This window comes from Gopherus evgoodei, chromosome 5 (genome assembly GCF_007399415.2).
Source record: "Gopherus evgoodei ecotype Sinaloan lineage chromosome 5, rGopEvg1_v1.p, whole genome shotgun sequence".
NCBI lineage: Eukaryota > Metazoa > Chordata > Testudines > Testudinidae > Gopherus > Gopherus evgoodei.
Window position 1 is genome coordinate 84,638,624 of NC_044326.1, and position 22,485 is coordinate 84,661,108.

The 22,485-nt window shown below is 40.6% G+C and overlaps 2 protein-coding genes across 8 annotated transcripts in view; one reads left to right on the top strand and one right to left on the bottom strand.

Moving 5' to 3' along the window:
• GATB (glutamyl-tRNA amidotransferase subunit B) overlaps positions 1-8,849 on the top strand; it is a 54,865-nt gene extending 46,016 nt beyond the window's left edge. For both annotated transcript variants that reach the window (XM_030563557.1, XM_030563556.1), the window contains 2 exons: positions 5,377-5,511; positions 8,067-8,849. In XM_030563557.1, the coding sequence (XP_030419417.1) occupies positions 5,377-5,511; positions 8,067-8,195 (264 nt within the window). In that variant the 3' untranslated portion in view covers positions 8,196-8,849. The remainder of the gene's footprint in view (positions 1-5,376; positions 5,512-8,066) is intronic.
• The window catches only part of FAM160A1 (family with sequence similarity 160 member A1), a 156,488-nt gene that overhangs the window by 2,414 nt on the left and 131,589 nt on the right, over positions 1-22,485 (bottom strand). For 2 of the 6 annotated variants that reach the window (XM_030563553.1, XM_030563552.1), the window contains one exon: positions 9,230-18,290. The exons of 1 other annotated variant lie outside the window; for it this stretch is intronic. In XM_030563553.1, the coding sequence (XP_030419413.1) occupies positions 18,040-18,290 (251 nt within the window). In that variant the 3' untranslated portion in view covers positions 9,230-18,039. Of the gene's footprint in view, positions 1-9,229; positions 18,291-22,485 lie in introns of those variants that run through there. 3 more of the 6 variants (XR_004000521.1, XR_004000520.1, XM_030563555.1) reach the window with 3 other exon arrangements.

A 22,485-nucleotide genomic window follows, 5' to 3' on the forward strand; every position in this document is an offset into this window, starting at 1 on the left:
AGAGGCAGAGGGCAAAGGGGCCCTTAAACCCTTGAGGCTAATTCTCTCTGGCTGAGAAAAGCCTACAAGAGCCCAAGAAAAAGTAAATGGAGTAGAACTGCACTTGATTATGCCTACATGAATAAAATGCTTTCTGTTTAACCTCTGAATACTACTGAAATATATTACACGCAGTGTCCAAGGTTCTCCTTAAAATGGACTAACCAATATAACTAATTAGCTTCTCTCTCCTCGACTTTCAGAAATAGCCCAAGGAGGATTTGTGTCCACGTACTCCATAGAGGGAGCCAGTATTGTACTCAAGCAATAGAAGGATACTTTTTAAAGCTACAAAACACAAACCGACATAGCTTGTTGTGTATATTTACAAGAGTAAATCCAGTCTCTCCCTGGTCCCCTTAAGATATTGTGTAATGGGCAAAATCTCTCTGGGCATGATATGCTTAGCATCGGAGATGAGACGGCTGTCAGGGGAACCAGTTATTGCTCCCTGATTCTCAAACTTCCCTAGCCCTGACTTAAGTTAGCCCACTCAATGGGCTTCTCTTGGTAATTCTGCTTGGAATAGAGGATTTTGTTGTTAGTTTTGTGTGTGTGTGTTTTGCTTCAGTGCCCTCCTCCTTCCCTGGGCAGTCTGGGAAAGGACAACGGTTTCAGAATTGCAGGTTTGGTACATGCCAACCTAAAATCAGTTTCTGCCCTTTTCTTAGAAAGATATGGGTTCTTTGGTTAGTTTCCATCTTGAGCAAGATCTTTGGGGAGTTTTTCTCTGAGCTAGTGTGTGCAAATTGCAAGTTGCACTTCCATGAGGTGTGACATGGAATCACAATGCCTCAGGGGAGATCAGGGAGAATTACCTTCCAGAAAGCTTCCCGTCTGCTCCCTTGGAGAGGACTGAGCACCTGCTGATAGTAGGGAGGAAGCAACTGTGGGTGTTCCTTAAGTGAGCCCTCAGCATAGTTAGTGAAGTGGGTAAGCTGAATTTTTTCCTATTCCAGGTGCCTCTGCAGTGTTGCTAAGGAATGAACTGGAAGGGGGGGCATTTTGAGTTTTAGATAGGAATGGATTAAAATATCACTTATCGTGACTGTAACTCGAGGTACGTCTACACTATGAGATTATTCCGATTTTACATAAACCGGTTTTGTAAAACCGATTGTATAAAGTTGAGTGCACGTGGCCACACTAAGCACATTAATTCGGTGGTGTGCGTCCATGTACCGAGGCTAGTGTCGATTTCTGGAGCGTTGCACTGTGGGTAGCTATCCCGTAGCTATCCCATAGTTCCCGCAGTCTCCCCCGCCCATTGGAATTCTGGGTTGAGATCCCAATGCATGATGGTGCAAAAATAGTGTCGCGGGTGATTCTGGGTAAATTTCATCACTCATTCCTTCCTCCGTGAAAGCAACGGCAGACAATCATTTCGCACCCTCTTTCCCTGGATTTCCCTGGCAGATGCCATAGCATGGCAACTATGGAGCCCGTTTTGCCTTTTGTCACTGTCACCGTATGGGTACTGGATGCCGCTGACAGAGGCGGTACTGCAGTGCTACACAGCAGCATTCATTTGCCTTTGCAATATTATAGCAGAGATGGTTACCAGTTGTTCTGTACCGTCTGCCATGCCATTGTAAATTGGTGATGACGGTTCTCAGTCGTTCTGTACCGTCTGCTGCTGTCATGGGTGCTCCTGGCTGAGGTCAGCACAGAGACAAAAATGGGAATGACTGCTCGGGTCATTCCCTCCTTTATGTTGTATCTAAAAATAGTTAGTCCTGCCTAGAATATGGGGCAAGTGTGCTAGAGAACCAGTGTACTAGAGAGCACAGCTGCTCCGTGTCAGATCCTGCAGAAATGATGAGCTACATGCCATTCTAGGGGCAACAACCCCACCCCAACCCCACCCCACCTGCAACAACCCCACCCGTTGTTTCCCTGCTCCCTCAACCCTCCTGGGCTACCATTGCAGTGTCCCCCCCTATTTGTGTGATGAAGTAATAAAGAATGCAGGAATAAGAAACACTGACTTGTTAGTGAGATAAAATGAGGGGGAGGCAGCCTCCAGCTGCTATAATAGTCCAGGCAGTACAGAATCTTTTCTTTAGACATGAAAGGAGGGGGCTGATGGAGCTCAGCCCCCAGTTGCTATGATGAAGACGGTTACCAGTCGTTCTGTACCATCTACTGGGAATGACCGGGAGTCATTCTTATTTTTACCCAGGCGCCCCCAGCTGACCTCACCTGAGGCCAGCCAGGAGCACTTATGGGCTGCTGCTGCTGGATAGCAGTCATATTGTACTGTCTGCCACCGGGGAGGGGAGGAGAGGGGAAGGGGAGAGGGTGCTGCTGTTCAGTGCCGCAGCATCGCGTCTACCAGCAGCATGCAGTAGACATAGGGTGACATTGTAAAAAAGTCAAGAACCGATTTTTTTCCCTTTTCTTTCACGGGGGGGGGAGAGGGCAGGGGAGGTAAATTGACAAGCTATACCCTGAACCACCCCGGACAATGTTTTGACCCTACAGGCATTTGGAGCTCAGCCAATAATGCAAATGCTTTTCGGAGAGTGCGGGGAGTGTGGGATAGCTGGAGTCCTCAGTACCCCCTCCATCCCTCCATGAGCGTCCATTTGATTCTTTGGCTTTCTGTTACGCTTGTCACGCAGCACCATGCTGAGTCCCTGCTGTGGCCTCTGTCTGGAGATTTTTTTCAAATGCTTTGGCATTTCGTCTTCTGGAACGGAGCTCTGGTAGAACAGATTTGCCTCCTGATACAGCGATCAGATCCAGTATCTCCCGTACAGTCCATGCTGGAGCTCTCTTTGGATTTGGGACTGCATCGCCACCCGTGCTGATCAGAGCTCCACGCTGGACAAACAGGAAATGAAATTCAGAAGTCCGCAGGGCTTTTTCTGTCTACCTGGCCAGTGCATCAGAGTTCAGATTGCTGTCCAGAGCGGTCACAATGGTGCACTGTGGGTGTCAAGGTATTATTCCCACTTTGAACTTCAGCGTCCAGAAAGTGGGGACCTGCATGTACCCTTCTAAGCTTAATTCCTAGACAGCGCTGCCACCAACCAGAAATTCCAGTGTCTGGTACACTCCCTGTCCCCCCAAAATCTTCCCTGGGGGACCTAAGACCCAAACCTCTTGGGTCTTAAAGGGAAATAAACCATTCCTCCTCCTTTTCCCCCTCCCAGACTTCCCCTCCCTGGGCTACCCTGAGAGATACTGATCCAAACTCCTTGGATCCTAAAACAGAGAGGAATTAACCTTCCCCCCCCACTTCCTTTCCCCCCACCAATCCCTTGGTGAGTTCATACCCAATCCCCTTGGGTTTTAAACAAGGGGAAAAAATCAGTTGGGTTCTTAAAGAAAGCTTTTAATTAAATCAAGATGGAAAATGTTTACAGAGTCTTCAGCTATATATAGACTAGAGGGACTCCCTCTCCCCTAGCCTAAGTTACAGCAAACAGAGGTAAAATATCTTTCCAGCAAAGTACACATTTGCAAATAAAGAAAACAAACAAAAGACTAATCCACCTTCTAGCTAGTACTTACTATTTTGAACATGAGAGACTGTTTCAGAAAGATTGGAGAAAGATCTGGTTGCACGTCTGGTCCCTCTTAGCCCCAAGAGCAAACAAAGAACAAAACAAACAGCACAAACAAAGACTTCCCTCCACCAAGATTTGAAAGTATCTTGTCCCTCGATTGGTCCTTTGGTCAGGTGTCAGCCAGGTTCAGAACTTGTTAACCCTTTACAGGTAAAAGAGACATTAACCCTTAACTATCTGTTTATGACAATGGGATACCGCCCGGAGGCCAATACTGTCGATTTGCGGCCACACTACCCATTTCAGCACTACTCCTGTCAGTGGGGAAGAGTACAGAAACCTGTTTAAAGAGCCCTTTATATTGATATAAAGGACCTCGTTGTGTGGACGGGTGCAGCGTTAAATCGGTTTAACGCTGCTAAAATCGGTATAAACGCATAGTGTAGACCAGCCTCTGATTGGATATCAGTAATTTTAATAATTTGATCAGTCTTTTCTGCCCTTCTCCCTCTCACAAGGAAAACACAAGACCTGCAATGTAGCTTCAGAGACAACTTTGTTGTTGTTCTCTCAAGCCTCTGGCAAAACAAAAACAGTAAGCTGCTATTGGGGGGAGAAGGGATTGGAGCATAGGAGGCAAATTTGAATCACGCCTGTCTTGGAGTAGGTAGCGTCAATGCAGTTTTCTTAAAGTACCTGTCACAACTGTCACATTGTTTCATGTAGAAGGGCTTTCCTATTGGAGAAAAATCTATGAGAGGATTAAAATGTCATTCTATTTATTTTGTTTTTCATAAACCATCTTGCTGCACTGCTAATTATTAAAATGGCTTTAAATTAGGGCTCCTCACCCCAGCCTCCTCTAGATCCCACAGCAAATTTGTAGTGCTACATTTTTGGCATTCGTTTCCATCCTGGCACACTGTGGCCGCCCAAACATACAATTATATCTTCAGGGCAAGATCAAGCAGCTGTTTTAATAATGGCTTTCTCTCTCACATCCCCCATCTCTGAAATAAGAACAGAGGAAATACAGAAAATGACTGCTCAAGGAAATTGCTTTTTTATAAATGCTCTCTTCTTCCAAGTTTATTCCATGGTGATAGCCTTGCTACAAAGTAGGGAAAAACATTCATATTAGCTAGTAATTATTGCAGAAGCTTAGGTTCACCCAGCTATTCCTGGAGGTGAGATATGGATGGGATAGGGCTGCCACATGGATTCTGATTTGCAATATTTTTTCTTTTATTAAGCATCCTCACTCTCTTCCTCCTGCGGTGATGATGGTCTGTAAATGAAATGAGTTACCTGGAATCTGTCTAGGCATGATAGTTGGCTAATTGTCAGTTCTCTGCAGTGGCATTCTCTGTTGACCATGCATGTTGTAATTTCTTTTAGCAACACTCATATGAATAACAAGGGATTACTACACCACCTTCTCGTATGGCAATTCTACAGTAGGGGCACAAAGAGCATCACTGTTGCAAAGCTATGTGACATGCATATTGTGCTTCAGAATAAAGGGAGGGGATGTGGTGTGCTCTGGATCATTGCACTCGACTTTAAGCTGTGTTCAGATCATACATTAAACTAAGTTGCTTGATCTCATCCTGTGCTCTTGTAGGTGAGCAGGTTTTGCTCTGGAGAGGCACTAGCAAGTCAAGATTGAGATGTGTCCACAGAGCTGCATGGGAAAGTTTGTCAATCACATAAATGTTAACCCTTTGCTTTTATTCTGACTAAATTCACTCACATTACTGCAGTGGAAAGAGTGAATGCAACAGGCACTGACTCCCCTCCTCTATCTTTTTTGACGCTGCAGGTGCTTGAGGAATTGTGGAAGGCGGAGGGGAAGACCCCACTTCAAATTGTTGAAGAAAAGAAACTTGAACTGATCCAGGATCAGCAAGAGCTTGAACAGATCTGTCAGGCAGTGGTGGAAGGACATCAGGAAGAGGTGATTAGAACCGGGGTGGGAATAGAATACAGCAGCTTGGACACGTTGGTAGTCTGTGATGCTAACAGGTTAAATTGCCATCTTTCCTCTGGCTCTGCATTTGTTTGCACATCTTCAAAGAGAAATGAAGGATTTATTAGTCTGGCTTGTCCAAGAAGCTAAGTCATTCTGACTATGCATAAAAGTGATAGTGCAAGAAAACAAGCACAGTAGAAGTCGTGTCCCTTTCAACTGTATGTGTGCAGAGAGCGCTTTCATTAACCTGGCCTGGCAATTTTGATCAGTATAATTCCCAGATTTTTTTTTTTCATTGTCATCTTAGGAGATATCTAAGGTCAAAGAGATGAAATTAATATAACTGTGTGAAAACTCAGGGTATCTAACAAGAAGTCATTATTTATTCTACATGAAAGTATTAGCTTTAAAGGAGATGCATCAATGTTGGTAAGCTAAAAAGTTGGCTTTTATTGTGTCTCTATGCAAAGTGCATGTCTCTTCTCCTAAGAAACGTATACTGACTGGCTAACCCTCATGAGCAATCTTACACTAACATTTTGATTTCAAGATTCCAGAGATTTTCAGTTAGAAAAAGTAAACTTGTAAATTATGAAAGGGGGGCAAAATGGAGGGGTAACTTTGATCACGTCCAATATCAGCTTTATAAAAAAAGTGCTTTTGTATTCTGTGGAGTGCAAAATGTAAAAGCAGGAATTAATGGCTTATTTTAAGTATAAACATTGTCTAGCGACATTTGCAGTTGGAAAAAAAAGCGAACATCTTCTGAGAACGATACCACCCACGCCAGAGTCTCACTGGGAGACACTAACAGCTTTGCAAAGAGCTTTTGATAAAGAAAATGAACTTGCAGTAGATCTGCATGACCTCCCTTATATTGACTCATTTGCAGTGTCTGATAAACATGCTTCTGTATTTTCAGACGAGTACTGAAGCATAAGAGCAGAGAGCTAGAACTGTTCAACAGCACAAAAGATGAAGGCCCATGACCAGATTCCTGTTTCAATAATAAATTCTTACGAAATAATTTTTAATTCCTCCCTCAGCTTCCGGTGTTTTAGCGAAGCCAGCTGTGATAAAGCAGCCTTATTTTCCAGCTGCTTTCAGGTGATCATTTTAGTAAAGAAGATCTTATGGTAATTTAAAGCAAGAACTAAAAGCTTATCTTACAGAACAGGTAGTTGGCTATTGCAAGAGAAAATGCCTTGCTTTTTAATAGTAGTTTATTTTTAAAAAAGGGAAACTAACACTCAAATACTGAGCAATTTATGAATGAGTGCAATACCTAAACTTAATTTAACTTTCTAATTTAAGTAATTTTAAGCAGATAAAGATAGCAACATGCCTTATCTATGCTGGGATGTTATAGATGGGCTAAAATTCAGATACAATAATAGGTGGATGTATTTGCAATTGTGCATGCAATATGATGCAGCTGGTAGTTGACGTATTAATAAGTTTAAGACCAGTGGAGACTATCTAGTCTGACAACATGCATAAGTTAGGCTACAAAATTTCACCTAATACTTTCCCACAATGCAGAGAATTATTTTCCCCTGCTCTGTAAGTAAACATGATAGAGCTCAGTAACTCATGGTTGAACTAGAACATATCTTTTAGGAAGACCTCCTACCTGATTTTAAGACACAGTGAGGGTGAACTTCATACTTCCCTTGTTAAACGGTTAGGTTTTTTTAGGCATCATTTCCAGCTTAAACTTTTCTATTTTCAGATTGGGTATTAGCCATTGACCCATTTCTGCATACAACCTCACTGGCCATGCAAGTGGCCAGTGCACAGTAATTGTGCAGGCCAATGTGCAGGCATTTTGGGATCAGTCAGTGGGTCTAAAAAAGGAACCTGTCTCTCTCACTGGTAGTATTTTTATGATAAATAAACATAGTTAAACATTTAATGCTTTGTTGCAAGAGATTCCTTCAAGTTATTATATCTGATATAGAGGTTTTAAAGGGTTAGTTCTAAAGTTTCTGCTCCAGTGAAAAATGTCAGGTCAGTGTTAATGAAATACAAGTGTCTCCACTTTAGAAGGACACTGTCATAGTAGAATTTTTAAAATAATTCTGAGCTCAAATTAATACATTTCAATTTATTACTAATAAGTTGATACTGAACACTTTAAAATCTGTTTATTGATTGCTATCTTACTTTTTGCATGTCACCCCATTAGAAAAAGTAAAATAGACAAGTCTGTCTTTCTGCACTGCTCTGTTTTGACTTGAAAACACTGCAAGGGGTTTCTTTAAAAAAAAATAAATAAATAAATAATGAAACCAGTAATTCTATTAGGACTAAGGCCCTGATCCTGCAATGGCGTCTGCTCATCCAGTGGGGCTCCAGGCAATTGTAGGGTTCAAGCCACACACAGCCCTTGCAGAATCGAGGCCAAAAAACTTACTTTAATACTAAATTTTGGGCCTACATTAAGCTGGTGCTAAGGTTAGAAAATGTGCATCTGTTTAGAGGGAAAACAGAACATCTTTTATTATTCTTGATAAATACTTTGTGCTCTTGTTGTCAAGGTTATGGAGATAAAGAAGGGAAACCCAAAAGTTCTGAATAAACTGATTGGACTGGTTCAAAGAACAACAAGAGGGCGAGCAGATCCTGTGCTGGTGAAACAAATATTAGAGAAGAGGCTGTCACAGTAACTTTCAGAGCAACTTGCACAGGTCCCTACAGAGGGAACGACTGGACATTCCCTGGACTTTGTACAGTTCAATTCCAGCCTGAGCTAGAAAAAGATACTGTGTTGTCTCAGCATGGAACAGAATTATTATTCCCTTTTGGTGGTTATTCAGGTAGTATCTTGTTATACAGTCTTCCTTGAATGCTTCACCCTCTATCAGGACAAAAGAAAAGATATTCAGTGCAAATGAATAGGAGAAGCTAGTATTGAGTGCTGTTCACTTTTCCTGTTGCTGGTTTTGCACACATGAGAAAGGTAAATGATTCAATACATTGCTGTTTGTTTGAATACTCTAGAACTTGTATCAGATGTATGTTGTGATTCAATCTTGCCACGTAGCAATGTTTTTCTGAAGGAATAGAAATTTATGCATTTTAGAGTGTGGAATGTAATGATTTGAACAGGACACACCACCTACTCGCTCTGCCGAACACCCAGTGGCAGCTTAGCCACTGCTGGCCACTCCCCCAACCTGTCAGGAAGGGGAAGTAGTTCCTCAGTGCTATATCACTCCTTCCTTGCCTCTGCCAGAGGGAGGGAAAGGAGAAGAGGCTGCCCAGCTGCCTTTCCTTCCTTCAAGTGATGATCTATCCTAAACCTGCTCCCCAGTGGCTAAATAGGCCCCTAAAACCAACTAAGGCAGCTGAAGCCTAGGCAGTCCTGTGCATTATGGAAAAATCCTGCTACTTTAAGAGCCTGTGCTATATGCATATCTATAATCTTACATCTATAATAAATACTTGATAGGGCTATGGACTGTGGTTTCTGGAGTTCAGAAGCCTCTTTTGATGCTGCTAAATAATCCCTTCTAACAACCACAGTTATCCTCAAGCTCAAAGATACTTCTGAAGGGTAGAATGTTTTGCCATTGGAATGCATGCACATACCGTACTACGCTCTTAGGCCCAGGTTTTTAAAGCTATTTACATGCTGCAGTGCTCAGTTTTGCAATGCCTAACTGATTTAGGCACTTAGCCTAAATCCCATTGACTGTCAATGGGATTTTGACTCTGATGCCTAAATCCTTTTTGAAAATGAGATTTGGGCTCTTACATACCTTTCAAAATCTGGGCTTAATTCAGAGAATTCTGTGGAATCTAGCTATTGTCTTCAAGTTATGGAATTCCTAGTTCAGCCCTGCTCACTGGTACTTCATTCTTTGATTATCAGTGCTACTATCTTTCTTGACAGGGAAACATTTGAACAAACAAGCTCACAGTTTAAGCAGAAAAGAGGCAAAATGCAGGAGTTTTCAAATATATTTATTGAATAAAACATGTACCCATTGTTCACATAAAAATAAGTTAGTTAAAAGGTTGTGCAGCTGACAAAAAGCATTAACGTTAAGTTGCCTGTTTTGTCTGAAAAGGATAAGATTTACTCTGAATTTTGCAATGACAGACGTTGACCTTTTAAAAAATTGTGTTTTTAAAGTGACATTCAAACAAAGGCTTAACTATCATTTTGTCACCTCTGAGCAAAACCACCATTTTATCTTGTACTTAGTGGCACCTGTTTTGTTCCATGATGACTTCGTTCAGAGTGCTAAGTTTCAATCAATGTTACAAAACACATCCAGATAATAAATGGTTATGACACAAACCATAATATACACTGAACTTTGAATTTGTTAGATTAATGCTCTGCCCTTAACTCCTGCCATTCTGGGAGGAAACAAAAGGCACAAGACTGTGAATTATGGACTGAGCATCTGCATAAAGTTTGAATTTTATGGGTCCATGTGTGTTAAGCCTATTCTTTACCTTTACAAACAAACAAACCCGACCTTTTTCCAGAAGGTTTTGTCCTCTTGTATTATTAATGCTTTTTGTTGGGCAGCTTTGGAGTGGGATGTGTGTTACGCTAACTACTCTCTCTCAGGTGAGGGGGTAACTGCACTATACTTAAAATAGAAGGCTCTCAGATACCATAGCATGACTACTGTTCGTAAATATCTTTAATGGTTACCTGTTTTCAAAGCCATTTTGTTCTAGGCAATTATGTAATAGGGTAGAAAATAGCCTGTAATTCATGGACAAATTCTATGAATATATAGCATTAGATCTTTAAGTTTAAAATAGCAATTACTATAAATCTCAACCTACTTTCAACATTACCTGCCACACATACAATGGAGAACAAGGAAGGCAGCACAAACTAGAAGTGGATAATTGTAACAAACTCTTCCCTTGTAGTAGAATCAGACAGAAGGACATAGGTTAAAAATCTTCAACCATATTACGACAAAGTGGGTATTCACCCACAAAGCTTATGCTCCAATATGTCTGTTAGTCTATAAGGTGCCACAGGACTCTGTCACTTTTTACAGATCTAGACTAACACGGCTACCCCTCTGATACTTGAAACCATATTATGGACTCCTCACCTGCTGAATTTTTAAACCAACATTTTGCATAGGAACAAAAACTTATCTTCAGGATGTTTCTTGACTGACAATCAAAAAGGGTAAGCTTTTTTAATCAGAGCTTAATGTGTATGAAGTCCTTGTATGCTCATTAAGGTGCTGGCTATCATGTCTAAAGCAGTGTCAGCTGGGGTGGGGGGAGCTTATGCTTCGACAGGGCTGGTTACCATGGCTTCACACATGTTATCCTGTTTGAGTGTTAAGTGCTTTTTGTTCACTTTCAGCTAACTTGATTGAGCTATCCTCCCTACACCCCAGCCTTTGTGCCCCTCTGAGCAGAACATAAAACATCCAGTTAAAAATGGCCAGAAGGATTCTCCTGCTCCCTACCAAAAAGCTTAGAGCCAAGTCTAAACTTCCCAAAAGTTTGTTCCCTACAGAGAGTGACAACTCCGCCACATACTCAAGGAGTTAATCAACTGTCTGACAAATACGCAGCACAGGCTGGGTGTTGTGGGGTGAGGGTGCAGAGACTGTCTGTCTACGGAGTGATCAATGTCACAAGGCTTGTACAAAGAACAAAAGCTAGAGCTTCCTTGAAGTAAGGCTCAAGTTCTGCCCTTAACTCCGGTGTCAGTTTGCTACTGAAGCCCTCACTGAGCTGCTGCTTAGATGCCTGATGTGTTCCTGTTGTTAGGCAGGGTGAGTTAGACAGTTTCATCCAGATCCTCGGTGTTAATTTAATACACAGCCTGTGTGAGAGAATTTCCTTTGGCCCTTCAGCTTACGGAGAGAAATTTCACCAATGTATAAAAGTTGACACCATACACAGTCATTACAATCCCATCCAGATGGACAGAGAGGTAGGCAAACATGGGCTCTTACCCGATAGAGTGTAAAAGCTTTTGGCAGGGGGCATTGATTATGTGTGTGTGTAGCAGCAGTTATCCTGCATTTGGGGGTTGGAGGGAGAAACTGCCAAAATATTTTTTCTAGCATTGAGAGAGTTATGAGGAAAGACAACCTTTAGCCATCAGCCCTGGCTGCAGAGTTTAATTTGATCCATGTCATAGAGGTGTCCGATGGAAACTTTCATTACAGGTTAGGCATTCTACTTGTGAATGTTAATGTAATTTGAACCCTTTTCCAGGCCATTAAGTAGGTGCTGTGATATCATTCTAATGTAATAATCTTATTTTTTTGCTGAGCAGCCGTTGTAATATACAGACTTTCACAGTCACTAACTGCAGCAGCAGCAGCCTTTCATAGATTAATGGCCTTTGTGTGCTGTATGTGTAAAGTAGCATCTCACTCTTGAACGAATACCCTCCTTCATCTTTTGTTTAAAGCTATAATCTCAGGGTGCTCAAGAAAGGAGACAGAGCACTACATCAAAACTTTTGCCCTCCGCTGTATCTCCCTTGCATAGCTATTTTCATATGATTCAGACAGGAAGTTTGTAACATTCTACTTCATCTAAGGATGAGAGAAAACCAAGTTACAGCAGCAAGGAGGTCACAATTTATCTTTTCAGATATAGCATGGATCTGGTTGGCTGTACAGTTCAAATGCCCCAGATGTAATTGTATTGTTAATGTTATAAGTGAGGCAATATATATTAAAGCCACAGGTCCCGGCAAGCTGCACTGGATTCACCTTTGCCTCCCTACTCCTATGGCTAGTTGATTTGGGCCCTGGTACAATTTAGAACAGCCTCATGCTAACTTCAAGTTGCACTTGGAAGGAGCTACTCTGGTAGCTAAGGATTACTGAAGCAGCCCTCTCCTCTTCTCTTGTTGAGGTCCTGAGGGAGGGGAAGTGATTAGGAACCGAAGAGTGGCCTGATACCAGCTAAACAGCAAAGCTGATTTTCTTTCTACCTGCTTTTTGAAACCCAAGTAGCACAGAACAGGTAGAACAGGCCAGGATGCAGGCACAAGTGTCCAATGGATTTTTTTTTTTAAAGGCAGCTCTCTATCCCCATAAATTGTGGGTTCAAATCACTGTCCTTGCAGACAGCCCGATTTGGTGACTTCTGTGGAGGGTGGGTTATGCAATATTAAAGAAAAGGAAAGCAGGTTTGAATGAGCAATATGCTGGTGCAGGCTCCCAGCAGGACTTTGCTAAAATTCTGCCACCAAACTTGACAGGAAGGCTGAAGGTTCAAGCTCCTCTACATTTATGAGCACTAGAAACTTCTATGTGCGAATGTTGACTTTAATTTAATCACAATACTCTGAGCTGGAGCTTTAAGGAAAAGTAAATATTGCTAGAGTTGGTAAACTGAATGTCACTCTCCCTGTTAACAGAGAGTTGTGTCCAGCAGCGATATGGCCTCTTGGCTCAAGCTGGAGCACTGAATGCTGAGACTTGTAGTCTCTAAAGGCTTACATTTTTCCATTAGAGATGAGATGGCATTCTGTGTGGGTGCTAGCCAAGCTGACAGAGTAGCATTTAGACAGTTTGATTAGACCTAGGTTTAAGCCAGCTACATTATTTTTTAGCCTAGATCCACTTGGTTATTTTTAAGCAAATTGCAATAAAATAGTGATATCAAATGCTCTCTTGAAGCTAATATATCAAACACAGGTATACATGGGCACTTTAACTTTGGCAAAGAAAATTATTTTGTTCAGAAATGCAGCCTTTGCACAAAAGTTCCATAAAGGGTTTTAGGCCTTAATCCAGCTGCCACACAAACTGTTATAATCAATGAATAAAAAGATTTGCTCAGTAAGCTGTAATGACTTCCCAGCAGCCCTTAGAGGCCAGAGGATCAAAAACACATTAACAAGAGATAACTTTTACCCCCCCCCTTCTATATTTTTACAGTAATGGTCCTTGACACAGGGCCACTGTGACTTTTTTCTGCTTGTGACAAACAAGAGTAATACACATTTCAGTTCTGTCTATATTTCACACTGAAGTGAGTACCACACTGCCAGCCTGTGTTGTTTTAACTTAGTTGGTGGTAATTAATGTCATCTTCTATCGCTAAAGCCCAAAAGGTGCAACCAAGGACATCCTGTAATGACCTAAATTAAATTTAGACAGTGACAGCATGACACTACTGTATTGTGCCAGAACTAGCATGGGTAAAAGTACTATATTACTTGCAATTGTAGCTGAGGTCTAAATGTTATAAATGTAAGAATTGCAGCCTTCATAAAAACTGTAGGCATGACATAGTAATTTCAGTCAGTACAGCACAGTAAATTGCTTATTAAATCAAGCTGCCCTCAAAGAGGAACTATGTTATAATCAATGTATAAAAGAAGATTTGCACAGTAAGCAGTAATGACTTTGTAGCTCTGGCTACAATTCAAAGTAATACACTAAAAGGCGTGACATCATTTAACTGCACCAAATAAGACTGTTCTTTTTTTCTCTCCCATCCTAGAGATTTTTTTTTTAAATCCTTATGCTGAATTGACCACACTGGAGAATGGAGTCCTCTGTTTACCCAGAGGCATGCCAGCACAGGCAATGACAGTGCATGCTTCAGCCTTGTACTGGAAGACCTACCTCTCTAGTGGTAGAAGGGCAGCTTGACTGTAAACCCTCATTCTGTGCTGAACAAGACAGTTGCGTCCCTAGGGAGTGGACAGAAAGCTGTCTCACTGCACATACGCCAAGGAGCTGTCAAAGCCTTTCAGCCACTAGTGCCCAGGTTGGAACTGGTGAAAACTAAGTGTACGTGAGTTATTACCTACCCACTCTTTTCCCCCTGAAAACCTGTGCCTTTACCCGAGTTATAAAAACAATTCTGTTAAATGGATCAATCTTATCTGTCTGGATAATCTTTTTGTGTTAAGGACAACTAGGTAGTAGTCACCAAACAGGCATAACTTCACTAAGTGAATGCATTGCACTTTCACTACAGGATGTGACAAACCCCGATGAAATATTAAATACTGAAAGGAATTTGTGAACAGCAGAGACTTTGAAGGAATGTATCTAAGTGTACTAAAAGAAGGGCAACCTTTTTAATTAAAAAACAACAACAAAAAAACAACAACCCTCCTCGGGTCTGATTTTCATCATCTCCACCAATGTTACAGATCAGAATCAGGTCTTGATTTCTGTTGTTCCAAATCAGTCCAATTTGAAAGCAGCAGCATATTAAGCAGCATTCAGATGAAGGGCTTGAACAAGAAAGGATTATTAATCTGAGGCTCTGATAATGAAACAACCACCATTTTCATACTGAATTACATGTAGTTTGCTCTGCACATTGAAGGTAGGAAGTACCAATATCATAGTTTATTTTTTCTCAGGTTGCTGGAGGTTATGGTTTTGTAATTCAGCCCTCACTGAAACCTTGCCTACGCTATCTCAGACCAGAAGTATTGAATCTTTATTTGGACAGTTTAGAGTTTGAGTATAAACTGACCAGACTTATATGTGCTATTTCCTTTGTGTATCTCAAAAATTGAGGAATCGGTTGCCAAATTTACAAGTCCATAATATGGTCTCTCTTTTTAGATAGGTGACAGAGTTTTTGTTTGTTTAAAGCGTACCTTGTGCACATACAGTGTAATGACTTGTAAGAATTCCTCTGCACACTGTAGGTTTTTTAAAGCTCACTAATGTGGTAGGCGGGAATAACTCCTTTGGAACTATTACAGTTTACTGGGTCAAAACCAGAAAACTTACAGATCTAGTTTGCACAGTCCACATTTTAAGGTCTCCATCTACCTTTGTCTTCAGAACAGACTACTGTAATGAGAGAGACCATTTAATATGAAACCATTCCTAAACCGTTCAGAGTTTGATTTTAACTTAAAGGCAAGGAAAGGGAGAATTACCAAACAAATTCACCCCATTAACAGTTTTTAAAAATGTGGATGGTTTCTTGGGAGTAAATACCCACTTGGTTATGACTCATTGAAGTTTGCTTATTTTATTACATGTATTTATTCTTTTTAAAGCACTCACATCAGCTTCTTGCTAGAAGGTAGTGCCTATGCTTTGATGACATGGGAACAGATTAGATCAGTGCTTAAGGAATTCAGCAACCACTGACCCAGCCCAGATTAGGCTGGAGCACTGTAGTAAGTGATGCTTCGCCATCTCTCTCTTCCCCTGAGGGATAATTTGAGAGAACAGGCATGAACCAAAGTTCTAAGGTGGGTGATTGAGTGAGAGTGAAGACCCTACCAGCTGCTAGAAGAAGGAAAGGGACCTGAGGCTGGTTGGCCATGGCTCCAGCAGCAATGGAATCAGTAGAAGAATTCTCCCATTCCTAAATTAAATGAGTTTTTAAAAAAGGCAATCTAATGGGTGGTGAGTGGAGCAGCTGCAAGGAGGTTAGAGGGTGGTTTGGTGGAATTGCATCTGACAGGCAAAGAGTTGCATGGAGCAGGAACAACAGAAAAGAAAGGGGCCTGAGCACAAAGGGCTGAGCTGCAGCAGTCAGGGCTTTGAGGGAGGGCAGCTGGTGTTCAGAACTGAATACATTACAGATATCTAGACAGACAAGTGATGACAGGTCAAGGGAAGTATTTGCAGGTGGCAATCTGTACAGATCCACTTTAGGACTTTTGGTGTCTCCTACAGACAGAACCTAGTGTAGTCAGGCACTAGTCTACCTCTCCCTGTTATGGAAAATGGGTGCACTTTTCAAAGCACCAACGGGTATGTCTACACTGGAATAAAAGACTGGTGGCTGGCCTGGGCCAGCTGACTCAGGCTGTGGGACTAAAAAAATGTCGTATAGACAGACATTCAAGTTCAAACTAGAGCCTGGACTCTGGTATGACCCCCCACACACACACACACACAATCTCAGAGCTCAGGCTTAACTTAAAGCCCAAACATCTACACAGCAACTTTAAGCCTGCAGCCCAGGCCAGCTGCAAGCATTTAACTACTGTGTAGACATACCCCCCTGTGACGAAGGACTAAGTTAATGGGACTTCAGCTCCTAAGTGATTTAAGTACTTTACAAAATGGTACCTGATCTTTCTTTTTATAGGTTTTTCATTTACATTCCCTAAGTGAAGATAGCATGTTTGAAATTGGGAAAGTTATATAATGGGGCTTTTCAGTATTGAGGAATTATAACCAGCACCATAAACTGTTTTAATATCATTCTTACCTCTGGTTTTCAGTGCTTTTGGGTTGTTTTAGTTTTCTCGTAGTAGAAAGGGGAAGCATTAAGGCTTTCATGAACTGAGCCCTCATTCATGTAGAGCAAAGTTTAGCACTGGAAGCACAATTATGCCACTAAGAGTAAGACAAAATGCAGCAGTGATGCACCAATTCATCATGTTGGGATTCTTCTAATGAACCTCATTACTCACAGAAGAGAATTTTCTTGCAGTTAGTCACTAGCAAACAGTTTTCAGTTATCCCTGTTACTTTTTCCTCCCCAACTGCTGAACATTCCTCCCCTGTCCCCATTACCCCAAAAGTGCAATATTAGGCAAAGCTAGCACATAACTTAAAAATAAATAACGAGTTTCTCTTTACATGTAGTCATTTTGTTTTTCCTTAACCAAAATGACATTTAAAAAAAAAATTAAGCACCTTTTCAGAGGCAAGCTGTCCTTTTTCATAAAAAGCAGTACTTAACAAAAATAGATAGGAGTCACCCTTGTAACACTACTGAAAGCTATTGAATATTTTTCTTCAGCTTATCAATAGAAGAACACAAACAAATTTCTTCTACAAATTTGTTAGAGCTTGCATAGAAACATTTTGCTTTGTACTTTGTGCAAATCTTACTAAATAAGGCTTGCTTGAGATTTTAGGCAGCAATATAATATTTATCAAAGAACGCTGAGAAACTGTAAGGAAAATTCCAAGCAGTCTGCACTCTACATCCACTTATACATTTCATTTGACTTCAAAAGACCAACAGCTGAGAGCTGCAGATTTGTATGCAACATAAGGCAATACGGTATGTCTTGGGTACAGCACCTGCTTTCAGCTAATCATGCATTTAGAACACATGAGACCACTTGAGATTCACAACCCCAGCCATTGGTAAAGGGGATTTCAGAGGTGGGACTGTAGACTCTTCTTTTAAAAATAAAGCAAACACCCCCCTTAACCCCCCCAAAATCTTGGCCCTTAACACAGAAGGCTTATTTGACCAATTTTGTGCAATTTTCATATATATTTACATATCAGATATTTCTTCCACCAGGCAACCCACTTTTCTAGGCCAAAATTGAAAACTGGAGCAGTGAGGTAAAGGAAGTTGTGTAACTGCACAAGGGAAGAAGGGTACACATGATATATTCCTGAGGGGTTCTATTTCAAATTAGTATGTTGCACAGTTGGAAGTCATAAGGCCCAATATAAAGGTAACATAGAATGAGGTTTTTTTTTTTCCCCCAGATCAAGTATTGTCAGGAGTATCAAAGCAGAACTTTCTTTTGTAAGCAGCTTCACATTTAAAAATCTGCTAATTGTATTAGGGAAAAAAAAGACACTAATAATAATCGTCAACATCACCCGGTATTTTATAACCCAGGATGGAATGTTCCTGTGCAAGAGCTGCTAGCTCCTTCAGAAACTCTGGGAAAAGGGCAGCTGCAAGCACAGCATTCCTCACAGGCAAGGGAATGCCAGGAAGAGCCTTTACTCTCTTAGCTCTGTGTCCCAAGAAAGGCTGGAGCAGGGTTTGGGAAGCTTCAGAAAGATTTCTTCCTTTCCCTGTGCTGCTGTTGTGTTGGATGTTCTCTAAATCCAGGAAGAACAAGAGAGAGAATCAGTTTTGACCAATAAACAAACCTAATTAAAACTGCAAGCTACAGTACTATAGAATGCAGTCACTCCACGACTGGTATGTAATGTAATATTTTTACACACCGTGTGGCCCAAATTCTATTTCCCATCCCACCCTTCAAAAAAGAGAATTATCAAGGCTCAGATAGGCATGTGGGGTTATTCCCCACCCCCACTCCCCATGTACTCCCTTTTTTTCTTTAGCAGTCTGGTTGCTGGGAGCTGCCAGTGGGAAGAAACAACATGTAAGTGAAGGCAGAGTGAAGGAAGAACATATGTGAAGGTACTGTTAAAAAGGGAAATCAGAGTTATATGCACTTTATGGGTGGAAAACACTTTCCCAAAGTATAATTTAAAATAATACAGCCTTGCACTAGTCTACTCTCCTGCTTACCTGGCATTAGCATTTTTTTTTTTGTTTTGTTTTGGACAGACAAGTAAAATACCTTTCCCCATCATCACCCTGGAAAGGCAGGTGAGTGGATTTTGGGCCTCAGCAGGTAAATTTTCATAACTCTGCAAAGCTCAAACCCATTATTTAAGAAATACTATTTGAAGTTTCAGTTTTTTCTGCAGCTGTAACCCTCTCTGAGCTTTCTCCATGGAGGCTACCATCTTCCTGTGAACAGGCAGGAAATAATTTTTAAAAATAAATGAGAACACCACACATTCTCCATTATCTAGACATCTATATGGTCTGCCCTCACCGAGCTCGTTCCAGGATTGGGACTAAGATTAGTCTCTTATTCAAAGTAAGTAACACAAAATTTTAAAATGTAAACTAAAAAGGGAGCAGCACTTTAATTTCAACCCATTGCTTCTCATTTTCAACCCCAGTTGGAACCACATTTTAGTTAAGTGACATTCAATGAAACGGAAAGGCCACAAACTCAAAATGTATAAAAATTACTTTTTTTACATGATAAATAATTAGACTGCGGAATTCATGCCCCAAAGTGTTAGAGGTTAAGAGCTTAATAGGATTCAAAATGTAATTAATCATTTACATGACCACTAAGAATGTCCACTCTCATATTAGACAATTAAAAAAAAAAAAAAAAGGATTAAACCTACATCCTTCACAGCATTGACTAACCACTACATGATATGGTTAGGAGGAAACTTCCCTTAAAGTATGGGCAGGTTATTTGCACCTTCCTCTGAAGGATCTGGTGCCAGCCAACTAGTGTTAGAGACAGGCTATGGGATTAGATAGACTACTAGTCTGATGCACCATGGCAGTTCCTCTGTTCCATATTTCTCCATCCTTGTTTCCGCTTAGTGTTAGTGTATATCCATCTGATACTTGGATAAAGTTTTAATCTCTTAGCAATAATTTGGTAAAGCTATACGTTTTCTAGTTCTAGTTAATCATAATTCTTGCCTCCAGACTCTTTAGTCACTTGTGTTGTTCTCTGAGTTTCCCCAACTAGGGCTGGCCAGGAACCAGAATTTCTGTTCTGCAGGAAATTCTAACATTTTTGAAATTGCCTGCAAAATAAAAATTCAAAAAAGTAGTCTTAATAGCCATCAAAATGTTTTGTTTTGACTTTTATATTATATTAAGATGAATTATCTTTTATATACATATTAAATATATTTTAATACTTATAGATAATTAAAAGTAAAAAGCCTAAACATTGATTTTTTTCCTATTGAATAATTTCATCCAGATAGACCCATTTCTGCAAAATATTTCAATGAAACTGTATTGTTCAATGGAAATCTGTTCTGTCAAATTTTTCATCCAGTTATGCTCTCAATTTCCATTTTTCTGGAATTTAGGTGCACAGAACTAACTGTGCACAGTATAAAAACTTACAGCATAGAGACCGAAAAGGTCTAATAGTCTAGATTTTTTTTAATTTTTAACACTAGGGACACAGAGCGCGTGTCACTTATCTGGTTATTAACCAGATGCTTCTACAAATGCAATCTCAAATAGACTTTTCCCTTCACCATGTACTATTTCAGAATAAGGTGAGATGTACATTTTCTGTCATTCTTAGAACTCTTACAGCATTATTGTAATCCAAGTATGTCCCCTCTCTTGAACACCTATGTTTTGAATTAGTTTTCACCAATGGGATCAGTTCCTGTTTTTCTATTTTAAATCCTGTAGGAGGTCAACTATATTCAGTAATGCAGGAAGAATCAGGAAAGATTGTGTTTGCAGTTATACATCACTTTCACTTTTCAACTTGAAAAGGGAATCTAGGAGAAAGTTTAGTTCCATAATACTGAATTTTCATTTTAGCTTCCTGCAATAATCTCATGAAGTCCAACCATATATTATTTGTCAATACTGTAGCAATTTCAACTTTACATTTCTTAATCTTAATAATGATGTGGTGTGTTGGTGGACTAGGGAGGTAACTTGCCCCCAGAATTACTGTTTGATTACTGGCATCGCTAGGATAGCTGAGAGCCAAAATTGCAGTTATCTAGGTATTTTAGTCTCTACGCATTAGTCAAGAGGCTCATTCTTTACAGGGGCTGCCACAGGGCAGGAGAAAAGGTTACAGGCCAGTGACCGAGCAGCCTCTGCTTCAGGTTCTGGAATAATGACCACAATGAAGGGACTCAGCAAACACTGAAGCCCACAAATATGCTGATGTAAAACAGGAAAATATAAATAAATGCCAAAATCAGAGACTGTTTTATGAAGCAGTTTCACTGTGTCTGAATAGCTACAACAGAGAGCTTTGAAGCATAACATTTACAAGATGGATGAAGTTATGTTAGGAATGCATTATACAAAGATTTCATTGACAGTACCTAAAAAAAAAGCCATTAAATACTGGCTTCCAATTTTGCATCCCACATGCCAGCTACAGTGCGCACTAATTGTAAGACTCTCTCATCTACTGTTCTTGACCCTGGCTTCTAAACCCCACCCGTCTCTGTGATAAACATCTCATTTACAGCATGCACCTTCCACAGACCAATTCTTCAAGAAGTAGCCTGAGAAAGACACTGATTTTGCAGAGTATGCATATTGTGAATGTTAGAAGCTGACACCATGCTGATTAGAATTGAGGAAAATTAAGTCCTTCAGAAAAGAGCAATTAAATAAGCATTTTTAAGAAGTCTCCCTTGCTTCTTACACACCAATGAAAAGCCAAACAAAAAATCTGGTGTAGGGACAGTAGGATATTCATTCCAAATGATTGATAACAATGATTCAATAAACAGAATCTCTTGAACCCTGTTCTGTTGCTATCTCTATGGTTACTGTTCTCAGCAGATCCTATGTATTCCCATCATATGTGAAAGCAGGGTTTTAATGGAAGCTTGGAGCCTAGTGCTGACAACTCAGCAGCAGTTCTAGAACCTGGTGCCTGAAGTTCTGAACTCTGACTACAATGTGAGGCCCTGACCCCATCAGCTGCTGGAGGAATTTTATCTTTTAGAAAAGAGGATTCTACATTTTAAATTTATCATCTGAACTTGCTGTATGAAATTTTAATGATTGACAGCCCATTGAAAATAGGTGTAGCACACAGCATGCCTGAGAAATAGCAGATGATAGAAAAGTCAGCTGGAGTGGGAACACTGTGCCCTGGGGTGGCACCAACTCACCACCACCTTTGATGTGCCCCTCCTAGTACTGCATTTCATTTTCAACTTACTTCTTTCATTTAAAAAGGGCATAATCAGACATTTCTGGCTCATATTTATCTCTCAAAGATATTCTAGTCCAGCCTATAAGGCTTTATCTACTAGAATTTCACAATAAATTTATTTCCGCAACTGCTCTCTCCAAGAATTACCAAAAAAGAGTGGCTACATTGCTCAATGTGAGACAAAAAATAAAATGAGGTAGTGCACACATGCAACCACTCCCCATAAACCATGTACTCGGCCAGTCTGACAGCAAGTCATGTCAACACCTTCTTCAGTTACTCTTTCAGAAATAAGTTTTCATGTGCTAAAATAAAGCACATTAAGAATTTCCAGATGAGAGACAATTTCAAGGTGCATCCACATATTGTGGCCTAAAAACTTAGGATTATCCCTTTAAAGTTACAAAGATACAGAAATACATTTGGCTGGTGATATGCATAATGCCTCCTTTCTGTGGAAAATAGGGCAGACAACCAGCAAGTCAGTGTTTTAGATCATATACCACTGTGGAAATGGTTGATAT